The sequence below is a fragment of the Hydra vulgaris genome, chromosome 02 (assembly GCF_038396675.1).
Source record: "Hydra vulgaris chromosome 02, alternate assembly HydraT2T_AEP".
Classification (NCBI taxonomy): domain Eukaryota; kingdom Metazoa; phylum Cnidaria; class Hydrozoa; order Anthoathecata; family Hydridae; genus Hydra; species Hydra vulgaris.
The window spans coordinates 71,248,181-71,264,972 of NC_088921.1; the positions used below are offsets into that span (position 1 = coordinate 71,248,181).

A 16,792-nucleotide genomic window follows, 5' to 3' on the forward strand; every position below is an offset into this window, starting at 1 on the left:
TCTAAACAAGGTCCAAAAACGGATTGTAAATGTAGTTAGACTCACTCTATCTGTTAAGCTTGAGCCTCTTCTCCATTGTCATAAAGTTGCATCTCTTTCTCTTTTCTGCAACTATTATCATGGTCGCTGTTCAAGGAGCGATCATCTCTAGTTCCATAATCTAAAACTCATTCTCGCTTGACTTTCATTCAGTAAAACCTCATTCTTTTACTGTATCTGTCCCTGCATGCTTTATTAACTTTAATTCCCCTATTTGTTTCCTCACACTTCAACCCTTTGAAACTCTCTCCTATCTTCATGCTTTCCTGACTCATACAACCTTTAACTTTTTAAGTCAAAAAATTAACTTAACATTTGTCTTGCCAGACATGACATGGAGTATGTAATTTACTGTGTTATGAACTGAATATTATATTTTGTGAGAAGAATTACTTTTTTCAAGGTCTAAGGTGTGTTAATAAACACTTCATTAATACCTTAATTTTAATCTTATTAATGTGTGTAGTTTACTTTTTTTTTATTGAGCGTACTTTAATTTTTAAAAATGTGTATACTTTATTTTTTTGCTAATATTAGCACTTTTTTTTTTTGAGTTTTTTGCTTTAAATTTAATACAAATTTATCTGCAACAAAGTAAAACCCTAAGTGTTATATCAGTACTTTTGTTTTAAGAAGCCTAAAACAAAAACTTAGACAAATCCAATTATTAAATTTTTAGTCATCTTCTGTTTAAAAGCAACTAAAAAAAATCTTTAAATGTGAAAATAATTTTTTATCATTAGACAGCAATGCCTAATAAACATAAAATTTGATACATAGACAGCCTTCCACTTCATTTTTTAGAGCAGAACAAAATTAAATGATAATTGGTAACAAAACTAGCTGTAGCCTAATTTTTTATTTAAGAAAAGAAATTTTTCTTTTTTAAGTCAATCATGTAATAATAAAAATAAAAAAATAAATCTATATATTAACATTAACATTAAAAGAATATAAGATTACCAGGGGAAGAGTGTTTTTTTTAAATTCTATATTCCTTAATAAAAAAAGATTACTGTTAATTCATAAAAACATACATATTGGAAACTCAGAAAAGAAAAATATATATGATCAAGGTTGTGTGAAAATTTGTAAAAGTAAAAAGGTTGAGTATTTTGTAATAGTTTGTAATAGTAAAAAGTATTATTCCTTATAGCAACACTTTTACTGGAACTTGACACTAACTTGTAATTACTGGAATTTGACACTAACTTGTAATTACTGGAACTTATCACTAACTTGTAATTACTGGAACTTGACACTAACTTGTAATTACAGGAACTGGACACTAACTTGTAATTACTGAAACAAAAATATCAAAATATCTTAATTAAATTAGTAAAAAAAATTTGTTTCTCAGAACAATATATAACAGAATAATAAATATTATAATTAATTATCAATAATTCCTACAAATTCTTGCAAAAGCTTACGTTTGCAATACATTGTAAAACATAATTTATAATAATAAATATGCTTACTAAAGCTTACATTTGCAATACATCATAAAATATAATTTCTAACTTAAATAGGTTTATTAAAGCTTATGTTTGCAATACATCGTAAAACATAATTTCTAATAATAAATATGCTTACTAAAGCATATGTAGCATAAGCCTAAGCATATTTTTTATAATAATACATAAGAATACTTATAATAAAACATTTTTATTTTACCATTTATTCTATTTTTTATTATAATTATTTATTAATTTTATATTATTTGTATTTTATTTTGGATTTTCCAATGATGCCCTTTCTCTTTTAGACAAGATAAAAAGACACATTGTAAACTTAGTTGGGCCTGCTCCTGCAGCGAACCTCCAACTATTATCGCATCTTCGTAATGTTGTTTCTCTTTCTCTATTATATAAATACTATAATAGGCACTGCTCTAAAGAGCTAGCGTCTTTTGTGCCATCTACAAAAATTCTTTCTTGTGTTACTCATCATTCTATTAAGTCTTATCCTTTAACTGTGACTGTTCCTAAGTGCTCAAAAACTTTTATTCACCCAGTTTTTTTTCCTGGACCATCAGTTCTTTGGAATTCGCTTTTTTCATCTTGTTTTCTTGATTCATATAATTTGCAATCTTTTAAGTTGACTGTCAATCGTTTTCTAGCTCATGAAAAAATGTGTAAGACATAATTTTTTCAAGTATAAAAACCTTATTAGATTTTTACCTAAATGTGGCAGAAGCTTTTCTTTCTGCTTTTTTTAAACAGTCTTTTTTGCCTCATTATTTTATTGCTTCTGTTAAAATAAAAAAAATTTATATCTAAATATGACTTTCCTAGAGGAGTTTGATAAAAAATTTTCTAAAGCAGTTAGATTATAACTTTCCAGAGGAGTTTGATAATTTTTCCAAGAGGAATTTGTTAATAACTTTCCTATAGTAGTTTGATAATAACTTACCGAGAGGAGTTTGTTAAAAATATTCCTAGAGGAGTTTGATAATTATATTCCACTATTGAACAACTGTTTTATTATTACTATAAAATTTGTAAATAAAGTTACAGATAATTACCTTTCCCTCGTATTCTGTATAAGAGAAAATCATATGACACATTTAGTTTTAACTGGATTTAAAATTGAATGTATAAATAATCTTTTTTAAACTTTTATTTAGAAAAGAAAAAAATGGTTTTTAGAAATAAAATAAATGTTATTTTTAATAAACATTAATTTTATTTAGTTTTAGAATCTCCTTAAAAAGAAAAATGTAATTTTAGAATTTTCCATAGAAAATGAGTAGACTTTTTCTCTTTTTTTTTTTTTTTGGAGAAGAGGTAAGATGGGATTCTTAAAAAATACACCAATCCCTTCCACTCTAACATTAACACCAATCCCTTCCACCAATAACACCAATCTCTTCCACTCTAACATTAAGCTAACTCTTATACATCAAAATTGGCCTTAATATAATATTGATCTCAAAAGAACTCAAAAAAACTTTTTATAAATCAAAGTTAAAAAGCAGTTTATCTTTTTATAAATAAATTAATAAACTTAATGCGAACCAAGAATTTATATAAATCTTACGTAAATTTTTTTCAGAAAAGACATAATAATAATGCATATTATTATTGTGATGTGTGATACCTGTAAATGAAGATGTAAAACAGTAAAAAAAAAAATTAACTGAGATACCATGGCTGTCACTGCCAAACTTGCCTAAATAATACTTTTGTTATTCAAAATATAAATTAAAAAATAAAAGAATATTACTGGGGGATTTTAGTATTACCCTAGATTATTAAGATATATAAAAATAAGCATTAAAATTACATGCTACTTTTCAAAGTTATTAAACAGATTGTTTAGTAATTAAGAAAACTTTAAACTAATCATTTTAAAATCTTACAAATAAAACATTGAGATACCTGAGGTAATCTACTTGCTATGAATTGTTTAACATCACAGTTAGGCATTATTACGGCACAGTAGTTTGGTGCAGATCTCTTGTCAGGAAAAACTCTCAAATCTTGAAGAAATCCCTGAAATTATGTATATGTATAAATGTGTGTGCGTGTATGTATATATACATATATATATATATATATATATATATATATATATATATATATATATATATATATGTACTTTTTTTTTTCATATATATACACACACGACTGAAAATTTAACTTGGAAGCATGACATTATAAAAAACATCAACTAAGTTTTCTTTTTTTAGAGTTAAAAATATTCTTTATTAACTATAATAACTTATAAAGTCACATGAAAAAAATGTTTTTATTTAATAAAAACAAATTAAAAAAGTAAATAACAACAATCCAATAAAAAACAAACCTGAAAATCAAATTTTTTATTTTCTGGGTTACCAATATGTAATGTTATTTGCTCACTTGATTTCACAAAAAATCCAACATCAATGTTTAATCTTCCTACAAATTCACAATCTGCAAAAAACTCTAATGTAGTGTTCTCTACAGAAAAAGTAAGTCTGTGCCAGCTATTGTCTTTTAACTCATAATTAAACTTGTAAGAATAAAGTTTTTTTAAATAAAAGTCAACAAATATAGTTGTTCCAATTCTAATGCCTACCCATTTATCAGAATAAACAAACTGAAGAAGATAAAACTCATCAATTAGAGAATCTACAAGTTTAATAGTGGCAAGTATAGAAATTTGATTAGTATTAAAATGTCCATCTATAACCTTTGAGGCACTAAATGGCTTTAAAGTAACAAAAGAAGTGTCTTCATATAAATTTCCATCAATGAGTCTATGTGAACAAAACCCTTGTGTTTGGGCAAAGTAGCTGTGGTTTGATAAATGAAAGATATCGATAACGTCAATGGAACCTAAACAAAAAATAATTTTTAATAAGAATAATGATAATATATAATAATAATATTACAAAAAATATACAAATTATTGTAGATACTTTTGTCTCAACCAAAAAGCATCACACACACACAGTGTGTGATGCTTTTTGTGTGATTCACACGCATACTAATTTCTAAGCAAGAACTTATTTAAAATTTAAAGAAAAATCCATTTTTATAATACTAGTTTTGTATAAGTCTAAGTAATGTATGTTATTATCAAGATGTTTATGTCAAATTCAAAACTATCTGATTAGCCTTTAACTCTGAATAATTTTTGTTTGCATCAAATATTTCATGTTTGATGCATAAAAAGGTTGTTCGTACAATATGCCAATTAACTAGTGTTATGAAATTTCTTTTACCTAAATTTAAAATTTGTGGTAAAAGAGGAAGTAAAAAAAACTCTAAGCAAAATGTAAATGTAAAAATGCAAAATGAAAAATGTAAAAATACCATATTGGGTATTTGATTCATATCATATGAATCAAATACCTTATATGGTATTTTTACATTTTTCAATGGTGTTTTTACAAAATCATAAAATCTTAATAATATAAAATTAAAAAATAACTAAAGTGCGATGTAATTAAATAATGTACTTCTTAACTGAAAAGTTAAGAAAAAATCTTTGAAATGTGCCTCTAAATCTTAGGGCCTAAGATTTAGAGGCACATTTTTGAAAAAGAAACTTTTATAAAATGCTCTTATTCAAAAGTTCCGTCAACATTTATTAAAAATTAAAAAAGTATATCAATATTAAAACTGCAGTTTTAGCAACCGCAGAAAGACTTGCAAGCTGTAGTTTTAAAAAGCTTTCTTCCAAATGAGATTAATTTTTCAGATCATTTTTAGTAATTAAATAAAAAATTTGGAAACGACTTTATCTAGTAAACTTCAGTATCTACATTAAATTTCTAACTTTAATGAGCAGGATGGAATAAAAAATTACTTAAACAAATTGTCAATCATTTACATTTCTTATTTGGTGAAATTTGTTACAGCTCTTAGAGATTTATTACTTTCTTTATTTTTGGGATCAAGAAACATTTGATTTTTTAAATTCCACAGTTGTTTTTTTTTCAAAATTTCTTATTTCCCCGCAGAAATTTATGAATCTTAATTATATTTTAATTAGTGTTTTACATAAGTTTTTTTTTTTGTTCACCTTTTCTATTTTTAGATTTAGTTTAAACTCTAATTTCAAAAAAAAAAGTCCTTAAACCTAAATGTTTTTAGGTAATCTGAAATTCAAGTTGAAAGATTTTAGATCAAGTGACGATTTATTTAAATTAGATGCTATTTTTACTTGCAGTTATAGAAGGGGGAAGGCACTAATTATAAGGAACCTATTTGAAAATTTAAGGGCCCTTCTACAAATTTAAAGAGCCTTTTAGTTTATGTAAAGAGCAATTAGTTAATGTAATCATTTTTATTAAAAATGATATCACAGAAACAACTAAAAAAAAGATTTACCCAACTAGGGTTGCCAGATGTCCCAATTTTACGAAGGAGAACTAAGTAAAAAAAATATTTTTACATATTTGGCGCAGAATTCTCCTTCGTAAAATCGGAACATCTGGCAACCCTAACCCAACATACTGTTGATCAAATACAGTTTTATGGAGTTCGATTTTTCAGATGCAAATACAGCAACATTGCTACTGATAACAATAACTGACAGTTGCTAGTGCAGAAAGATCCTTTAGCAATTTAAGGTTAATCAAAAAATATTTTTGCTAATAGTGAACGAAAAAGCACAAACGTTAGAATTAGATATAGTAATTGCGGAATTTAAGAATAAGAAGGCAATTTGAGGTAGTTGAATAAATAAAAATTTTCTCAGGATATTCTTACATTTTTTTCTATTCTTGATGGAATTCTAAGAATTACCTCTGAAGATAGTAAAGCTGTGGTGTCATTGCATATTAAGTTGATAAAAAAACAATATTAACTGCAAATGAATCAATATTGAATGTTACGAGTCTGTTGATATTTATCTAGCAAATCTAACAAAGATGAGCAAGCTGGTATCATATCATGTAAGTGATGAATGGATAACAAGTTGTGCATTTATTCTATGATTACCCGACGAAGCAAGAAAAAAACTGCTGGTTGCATGTTCACTGTCAAGAATGTCGCTGTCCCTTGTTGCATGCTCACTGTCAAGAATGTCCCTGGTTGCATGCTTACTGTCAAGAATGTCCCTGGTTGCTGAAAAGATAAAAAGTTTGATAATCTCAAGTCATGACGTGAGATTATCAAACTTTTTATTATTTCTAGCGGCAGCACCATTAAAGCAACAAATAAAGCAAAAATTTTTTATGACGCGTCATAAAGAATTTTGCTTTATTTGTTGAATTAAATCGTCCTGCCGCTAGTCCGAGACTCCTTGAAAATGTAACCACAAGATGATTACTTGTAACAGTTGCGGTAAATATAGGCATATGAGTCAAAACAGCAGCAAGGAAAATGAAAAAAAAGATTATATTTTTTGTGTGGAATGGATGACCACTAAGCTCAGCACTGCTCTTAAAACTTTATCAATTTAAAAAGCGTCTAGGGAAGGCCACCCGTTTTTGTTCGAGCGACTTTCCACAAAACGTTATACCGACCACGTTTTGTGTGTTTGTGAAAGAAAGAATCTTAAAAGCATTATTCAATACTTAAAATCTATTTTAAACGACGTTATAAATGTGAAAAATGATGAATAGGGAATCAGTTAAAGTATGACACCAAATTGTTGTTGATTTATCTCTAAATGAAAACACAAAGAACAACCTCGATGGAACAAAGAACATTGGCGCTACTGCAGTCTCTCAGGAAACAAACAATGTAGCCTCTTCATTCACTATTCAAAAATTAATTGATAAAGAATTCACAGCTGAATTTAAGAATGAACGTATATTGGAAATGGCTTTAAGAAGTTAACCAACTTTACCCAAAAAAAACACCAAATTATCATATCTCTGTACATTTTGAAAGTGAGTACGCAATGTAAGTAAGAGCATGGATAACACTTGGATGGCTAAAACGATTCGAAGGAAGTGCAATGGTATAATTAAATTGATGGCAGTAATTCACCAGAACAAATTAAAAGAACGTCCGGTTATAAACTATTGTGAGCTGAATCTATATGTATCAATCATAATGCAAATGGCAATGTTTGCAGTACCCAGCTTTTTATTTTTATCAAATATGCTTGTATCAAAAACAATAAATTAAATCTAATAATAGGTCGACTAATACTTTAGCAGCTGTAAACAAAGAGATTTTATGAAAATATTCTTGTACTAATTACTCCTATAATCAAAGTGCACAGGGAAACATAAATATGCGTATATTTATATATATTTTATAAAGTTATCCGAATTATATTTTTTAATTATTTCGGTATTTTAAAAGCGCTTTACTTTTTGTATTGACAGGCGTCTAATCTAAGAGCAAATAAAATAATTAGTTATAATAGTTATATTAGGAATATAAAAATATAATATATGATAAATATATATAATGTAATTATTATTATAAATAATATAACATAATTATAAAAAATAAAATCAGTGCCGTGGTTGGTGGTGGGTCAGAGCCTCCCCCCCCCCCCTCCCTCCTTAAAAAAAAACTTGGTATTAGGCCCCAATTTCTTATAAAGTTTTCCTTTACTAAAAAATAAGCTCCTTAAATTTTCGAAGGAACCCCTAAATTCGCAAATGGGCCTTGGCTAGACTGGGGTAGCCTAGTCACGGCTCTGATTAAAATAGTAAAAATAATAGCTTTAAAATAAGAAAAGTGAAAAAATTTTTGAAATGGAAATGACTGCATATTACTTTTTTAAGTTTTTTTACCATCTAAATAAGTTCACTATACTTATTTGTAATCGAAATTTACCATTAACTTATTACTTCTAATATATCAGGTTTAGAACTAAACACAGATATATCAAATAATGAGGCAGAAGATGTTTTAAGTCTGCAAGATAATTTGTTAAACTTATTTTTTCAAAAAACGTCAAAAGCCTTTTTGATTTATGCAAGTTAAAAACATGCATTGTTATATAAACGATTTGTATTTATAATTTTAAAATGGTATAAAAACGATTTGAATTCATAAATTGTTGAAAAAGCTGAACGATTTCCTCTCCGAGTCAGCATGCGTCGTCCGGGGGACGTATGCTGTATGGACGTCCATGAGACGTGCAGCGAACGTTGTCCGGACAACGTATGCTGCTTTTTCGACTCTAAGCGACTTTGATAGTAAAAGTAAAAAGTATTGGAACAATGCAGGCTAAATGAATGTTCAGAGTAACTTCATTTAAATTGTAAAACGCGCTTTAACGTTTTATTTAAATGCAATCTACTAATGGTGTAGATTGTGGTTTGTTTGCATTGGCATTTTCCCAGCACAGTTCTTGTACTGGCTCAAACCTGTGCAATGTTTCATTTGAATTTAATAAAATGAGAAAGCATTTATTTTAAACTTAATTGAGTTTTCGAAAACTGGAAAATTGACTAGGTTTTGAAAACAAAAAAAGCTTTTCTCTTTATTGCATATGTCGGCAAACTTGTATAGCTTTACACAAATTTTATAACCTTTTTATTTAAATTTCAAACTGTTTATAAAACAAGTTAATGATAAAATTCAAACTTTTAATAAGTTTATTTTCAAAGATTTAAAAGTAAACAAACTGTTCTATGTTGTTCTATGTTCTTTTAAGAAAACAAAATGTTCTATATTGTTCTATGTTTTATAAAAAACACTCTGTTCTATGTTCTTTGATTATTTGATATTGTTTTTAATTTATTGGAAAAAAAATTTAGTGAGCTTGTGTTAAGTAAAAATTTTAATTCATTATTTTAGTTCGATTAATGTGTTGTGGTAAACTTAGTCAAAATAATAATACTTAAATTTCATGTTGTAGATGTACACGTTTCTTATTCTCTAAATTAAATGCTCTTACAAATTTATCTTTTTGTATTTTATATAAAAAGATTTTATTCATTGTAAAACGGAAAAATAAAAAAAAAGCTGAAGTTACTTTAGCAAAATGCAAGACAACCAATTTTATTTTTGCTATATCTATATTCACCTATTCAAAGAAGTCAAGCTGTTCAACGCAATGTTCCTGATTTTGAATCTTCTAATGCATGGGAAAATGTTGATGCATATGTACCTATACAAATTATATATAACTCTTTACAGGAAAAGAACAATTACTAAATGAAATAACATGTGAACTTTTGCATATAAATATATAATCAAATGTTTTTTTTTTCTCAGCTCAATTTCAAACTGATATTGGAATCTTTCCTCAAATAATAGTTTCAATTTGATAGAATTTGAAACAATAACAAATTGAATAGCTTCTATTTGATAGAATCTATTCTGTGACATAAACCATGTAAGCCATTTGATAAAGGCAAAGATGGACGAACAGTATTTAGTAAAGCGTTTTATTTATTTTACTTTTCAGGAAACAGTTGTCTTTACTTTTTATTAAACCCTAACCAAAACAGTTGTCTTTACTTTTTATTAAGCCTTAGCCTTATTGTGAGCCTCGCTGGTTATTTGTTTATCGATGTGTTTTAAATCTACTTTAGCATTGGATTGACAATGTAACTGGATCATCACGTCATCTAAACTTGAAATTGACTGGGATCAAGAACTAGAAGAAAATACTATCCTTAATTATTTATTAGAACTTAATGAAAACAAATCTCTCGGTTGCGATAACATCAGTCCCTATGTGTTAAAGTATTGTGCAGAAGGATTATCTAAACCTTTATCTTTAATAAACAAGAAATTAATTTATTCAGGATAACTGCTAGAACTATGCAATTATGCAAACATGACACCACTTTTTAAAAAAAGGAGACAAGAAGGATCCGCTCAATTACAGATCAATTTCTTTAACATCGATACCAAGTAAGGTAATGGAAAAAATAATTAAAATAAAGCTGATAATTTATATAATAGAAAATAACATGGATTTGTATTAATATATACTATTTAATAACATGGATTTGTACAAAATAAAGGGTGCCTGAAAAACTTTTTAGAAACTTTTGATATTGTTACAACTGAAATTTAAAATGGTTATCGATTTGATATATTGTTTTTAGATTTTGCAAAGACATTCGGTAAGGTACCCCACCATACACCCACTTATATATAAGATTTCAAACTATGGAAAAAAGGCAATGTTTTAAATTGAATTGAGACTTTTTTGAAAAACAGAAAACAAAGAGTGGTAATGGGTAAATTTATATCAGATTGGTACGAGATTAAATTTATATCAGATTGGTAGTGGTGTACCACAGGGTTCGGTATTAGGTCCTCTTCTCTTTCTGTTATATATCCCTGTTATATATATCTCTTTATTTGCAAATTTATATGTAAATGATTCTATAATCATATCTGTTATAAAAAAAGATAACGATCTAATCAACATGCAAAATGACATTGATTTTTTAACTGAATGGTCAAATGTTTGGCTAATGAAATTTAACGTAAGTAAATGCAGTGTTATGCACATTGGACAAAAAAAGTATTAATTATAACTACACAATGTAATAGGACAATCAAATTTTTCTTCTAAAAGCAATAACAAAAGAACTTGACTTAGGCGTAATAGTTTCATCCGATATGAATTGAAATCATCAGGTTCAAGTAGCTTAACATTGCAATGGTGAGGCAGTTACGCACATTGCAAATTAGACCTCACATAAAATTTGCATCTCCAGTATAGTGCCCAAATAATAAAAAATTATTAGTAACCTTGAAAACGTTCAAAGACAAGCAGCAAAATTAGCAACTGAACTAAAACATGTAAGTTATACTGACAGATTGAAAAAGTTGGGTCTTGCTACACTGAAAACAAGACGTATAAGAGGTTATCTTATACTTTGTCAATTAATAAAGCTTTTGTTGAGATCCAAAACTAACGAATAGATTTTTTTTTATCCAATAATTTACACTCAGTGATCCTTGCAAAACTTGTTGCAACCGAATTTGTAAAATTATACTACAATGATGTGAATAACAGTCTCTTGCAAGATATTCATTCCTACAGGAAGAATTTCATAAGGGCTTCTTCAAAAGAGAGACTGTTTTAAGATATTTGCAACATCTATTCAAAGTGAAATAAATTGTTTGATGCCAGAATTTGCAACTGCATGTGTTCTCTTTATAACACTTCCAATGAATGTTGCATTGTGTAAAAGATAATTTTCAAAACTTAAAATCATCAAAACCTATCTACGGTCTACAATTTCTCAATCAATCAACTCTACTAGCAATTAAAAGTAAGCTACAATTATGGATAAAGAAAAAGTTATTGAAGATTTTGCAAATAAAAAATCGCTAGTCAATAAATTAAACAAATGAAATATTCCATCGAAAATGCTATTCTTATTTCATAGTGGTTAACAATAAACACTTCCAGTTTAACTTAAGGCAGTGTTATGCTGTTATATAGAACAGTTGAGTATCTGCAATGGACCTGACAGTTCCAATGTAACTCACTGGAATGCTGACAGTTTTATTACACGATACACCACGTACGAATATTTTTGCTGAACAAGCAGTGAAATTTATTAATGAGCATAACCAGAAATTTAAAACAGGTAAATATTTGAACATGAAGTTTATTGTAACTAATATATTTTGATTGTAAAAATTCAGCGCCGTGAATAAATAAAACTCTAAAAACATTCATAGTTATCAGTACGAAACATTTTTACTACTACAGGTCAAAAATAATTTTATTGCTATTATTCTAATTATTTTAAGTTATATATATATATATATATATATATATATATATATATATATATATATATATATATATATATATATATATATATATACATATATATATATATATAATATTATATTTTGAATTTATCGCTATTTTCATAATTATTGTCCTTTTTTAGTTCTTCTCTAAAATATTAAAAAGAATTGTGTATAGCAAAGTCTACAATTATTTTGTTGATACTAAACTTTTATATTATGATCAATTTGGCTACCAGAGAAACAATTCTAATGAACACGCCATACGCCAACTAACACGTAACATTTCTGATTCTTTTAGAAATTCTTATTATACACGAGTATTCATATTAGAGTTGGAAGTTACTGGAAGAGAAAAGATGAAGTTTGTAAGCAAGATTAACGATGCTACCAGCCTGCATCAGAACCTTAAAAATGAGTTTTAAAGCTGTAGCCTCATTAGGTGATAATAAAATGAGCTATCATTCATAAAAACAGAGAGACAAGCAAAATTCATGCATTGTGTCAAGAAGGTTCAACATCCTGCATTCAACATCCTAAACTGAAAACAATGTATTGTAGATACATCTGCGCCAGCCTAATAGATAAAGACGGGGTGCAAGGCTGATCACCAGTTAAAATCTGTTTATCCTTTAAGTCTTTGTCCTTCTACAAGACAGAAGCCGGTTGTGTTTAACATCTGCTAAGATGAGGATTTTTATTGAGACACCATCTCTAGCCTTTACTCAACCCCAAGGCAGGGGGTATTTTAAGTCGGAGACGGATTCTCCTAGTTTTGCCTAAAAAAGCGTTTCTTATAAGGCAGCAGGACATGAAGCAGGTTGTATTGGGTTACATATTACCAGTAGCCGGATAAGCAGAACTGACTTTAAAAATATACAAAAATAAACAATAATTAAAACAACTACATTATTCGTTTATCCACTGCCATTTAAATTATGCAAATATTGTATGAAGAAACGCGCACAAAACTAAACTTAAATCTCTTTCTCATCATCAAAAACACATCAGCTTGCTTAATTAATTTTGTAAATCGTTTTTCAAATTCAAAACCACTTCTGAGAGAAATGAAAGCCTTAAATGTATACGAACTAAATGTTTATAATATTTTATCTTTTATGTTAAAATCTAAAAATCATTTATCTCCTAATATATTTATAAACCTTTATAATATAAAACCCATAAAAAAATGCAATCTTCATAATGAAAAAAATCTCCAAGAACCTTTCTGCCAAACTAAATTTGATCAACTATATATTTCTACTCGCGGCGCTTATTTAAGGAATAAAATAGTTTGGCCTAATTTTGATTTGTGCTTGAAATATACTTCTTTCAAACGAAAATTAAAAGAAGTTTTCTTTTAAAAAATTGAAAATTTTTTTGTTTTTTTGGTTTTAGTTCTTTTCTTTAATATAATTATCCAGTATATTTATTTTTTAAATGCACAGTTATATATAGTTTAAGTTGATTTATTTTTATTGGTTAATATGATTTTATTATTATTATTATTATTACTATCATATTTGATATTATAAAGGGCTTCATGATAAGATTGAATGATCTTCTGGAATTCTTGGCGATTATATTTGTAATAAACCTATTCTGTAATTGTAATTTTTTATTGAGGCCAAATAAATATATATATATATATATATATATATATATATATATATATATATATATATATATATATATATATATATATATATATGTATATATATATATATATATATATATATATATATATATATAAATTATTAAAAACACATCTAATTTTTGATTACTTCAACACTGTGTTTCACCATCAGTAGGTTCATCAGGAAGAAATTATTCTCTGATGAACCTACTGATGGTGAAACACAGTGTTGAAGTAATCAAAAATTACATAAGTGTTTTTACTAATTTATTATTGCTCTGTTCTTTTAGAACATTGAGCACTCTGTTTGTAGAATACACTAACATAACTTATATATACTATATATATATATATATATATATATATATATATATATATATATATATATATATATATATATATATATATATGTATATATATATATATACATATATATATATATATATATATATATATATATATATATATATATATATATATATATATATATATAGATATATAGATATATATATTTATATATATATATATATATGTATATATATATTAGTGTTATTTATATGTTCTCGCTGCAGCAGAGATTTAAAAAATCTTTTTCTTAGACAAGCTCACCACTGGGTAAGAAAACTAGTTTACTTATCAATTGGCGGTAAGTAATCTTTGTTCAAATAGCTGTGTGAATATCCTGTATGTTAAAGGAAAAAATTGTTTAGATGAAATATTTGATAAGTAAATACGCTTGTGTGTTTTCTTACATTTTAAATAAACACAATTTTTTTATTAAAATTTTTTTTTTAATTAAAAATAATAATACAGACCCAATTTTAATTAATCTAATTCATATAATTATTAACAAAATATTTATTTATTAAATATATGTTTGATTAACCTTTTCTGGTAAACTTTTTACAATTTAACCCAAAATTAAAGGTTTTTTAAAGTTATGGTTTTTAAATAAAATGAAAACTTTAAAAAATTTAAATTAATTTACAGAAAGATTTTTAAAACTTTAATAATTTGCAATTTTGAATTTAAAAAAATAACTTGTTCAATATACTTTGTTTAAAAAAATATGAATAAAACCCTGTGATTTTTTAAATTAAAGATATTTGACAGCTGTTTAATATTTCCTAATCAACTTCCTATTAAATGCTACATATAATAATTTACAAATATATACTATATATTAATAAAATAAATAAGTAGTGAAATTATAAATATATTAAACTAAAAAATAAACTCATAAAATAAAACTCATGAAAACTGTCTGAGTATTTTAATTTAATTTAGGGTTACCCAGGGTTGCCCTGTGCAAAGGTTTTACTAAAAGAACACTGAAAACTTAAACAATAAGTTAAAAACAATTGCTAATGAATGCCAATTTAAACATTAAAAGAAAACAAGATCTTCTTGTATAAACAAATTTTCAAGTTACCTAGCAAACTACTGCTAACTTCATGCGTCCAATAAATGCACAATGAAGAAGCAATCAAATATAAATGATACATAGTTTTCTGCTGGGTTTCATAAAATTTTGAGAACAATGAAATCAACCAAAGGTTATCCCAATAATTTTCTTTTTATATATATATTACAACGCGCAATTACATGTTTTTAAAAAAAATACTATTAAAGTAGCTTAGAGTCAACAATCACTTAAGTTGAAAACCCTACTGATGTTTCTATTTATTTACTTAATAATTCTTTTGATAAACTATGGAGCGTTTTAATATTGGTTCGTTTTGAATAATTTAGACACATTTAAACAAAGTAAAGAAAGGCGACTTTGTTTTTTATTTCTTTGTTTTCGCTTTCTTTTCTTTGTTTTCATCAGGAAAAAACCACCGTATATCCTACTTTGCACAAAAGAAAATTTTAGTTTAAAAAAGTGTCTCACCGACAAATGTATATTATAATAAAAAGTCATTAAAATAACAAACTTTTCAGTAATGAATTTGAATTTCATAACAAAAGTTATTTCTGTTGATCTTAAAAAAATTACCTACAGTTATAAGATTTTTTTGTACATCTACGATGTTAAGATAATTATCAGAACGAGCTTGATTAGTAACACTTTGTGGAGTTGCAAAAAAATTTGATTGCTTACCCGTTAAAATTTACATTATTTTTTAATTTTTTTCAAACAAAAAGTTTTTAAGAAATTATATAGCGTAAAACTGGGCACCGTGAAATACACCATGAAACATCGCACACTTAAAAGATTCATTTAAAATAAGTGATCAATAATTATTTTTATTCATTTAAAATAAGTGATTAATAATATTTGTTGTATTTATGTGGATATTATACTTAAAAAGAGTAAAATAGAGAATTATAATATAACATTTTATTGCGGTTTTAAATACGATAATATTTTTAATTTTCTTAACTGCATATAGTTATTTAATGAATGCATGCTAATACAAATAAGTTTTAATTATTATTCAATATTACTTTGAACGACATTAGTACGCGCGTACCAATAAAAAGCCCACACAAACGTTTAAATTTTTCGCTTAATCAACATAGTGGCGGAAAACCACATATTTTGAAGCGTGGCTAAAAAGGGTATATGGTACGAATATTGCTTATGCTTTACCCCGCGACTTACGTCTATTCCACATTGCAGTGAAAAAGGACTCACTACCTAGCCAAAACCAACCACAACCAAATTTTTGTGCGAATCAAACTACTTACCACACCACTAGAAGAAAATTTGAAAACGCAATAAATAAAAAAATCCAATAGAAACACCAAAATAAAACTTAAACAACTCAAGTAAGGATTAAATGGTTCTTTGTTATTGATTGCAATTATAATGTTAATAATTTCTTTATCAATTTCTAAAGTTTTGCTGAGTAATACTGATTTTTTTACAAAACAAGCTAATTTAAATAGCAAATGTTACTGAATAAATATTTTTGAAGAACTAAGAAAAAATTCATAAAAATTAATACTTTAAAAAAACATTTTACAAAGA

The 16,792-nt window shown here is 26.5% G+C and overlaps 1 protein-coding gene across 1 annotated transcript in view; it reads right to left on the reverse strand.

Annotated features, from left to right (window-relative positions):
* The window catches only part of LOC100208676 (collagen alpha-2(I) chain), an 85,127-nt gene extending 69,645 nt beyond the window's left edge, over window positions 1-15,482 (reverse strand). Inside the window, exons 1-3 of the mRNA XM_065791853.1 lie at window positions 15,248-15,482; window positions 3,850-4,364; window positions 3,423-3,536 (exon numbers count right to left, since the gene is read on the reverse strand). Of these exons, the coding sequence (XP_065647925.1) occupies window positions 3,423-3,536; window positions 3,850-4,364; window positions 15,248-15,320 (702 nt within the window). The 5' untranslated portion in view covers window positions 15,321-15,482. The remainder of the gene's footprint in view (window positions 1-3,422; window positions 3,537-3,849; window positions 4,365-15,247) is intronic.
* Window positions 15,483-16,792: the final 1,310 nt, after the last annotated feature.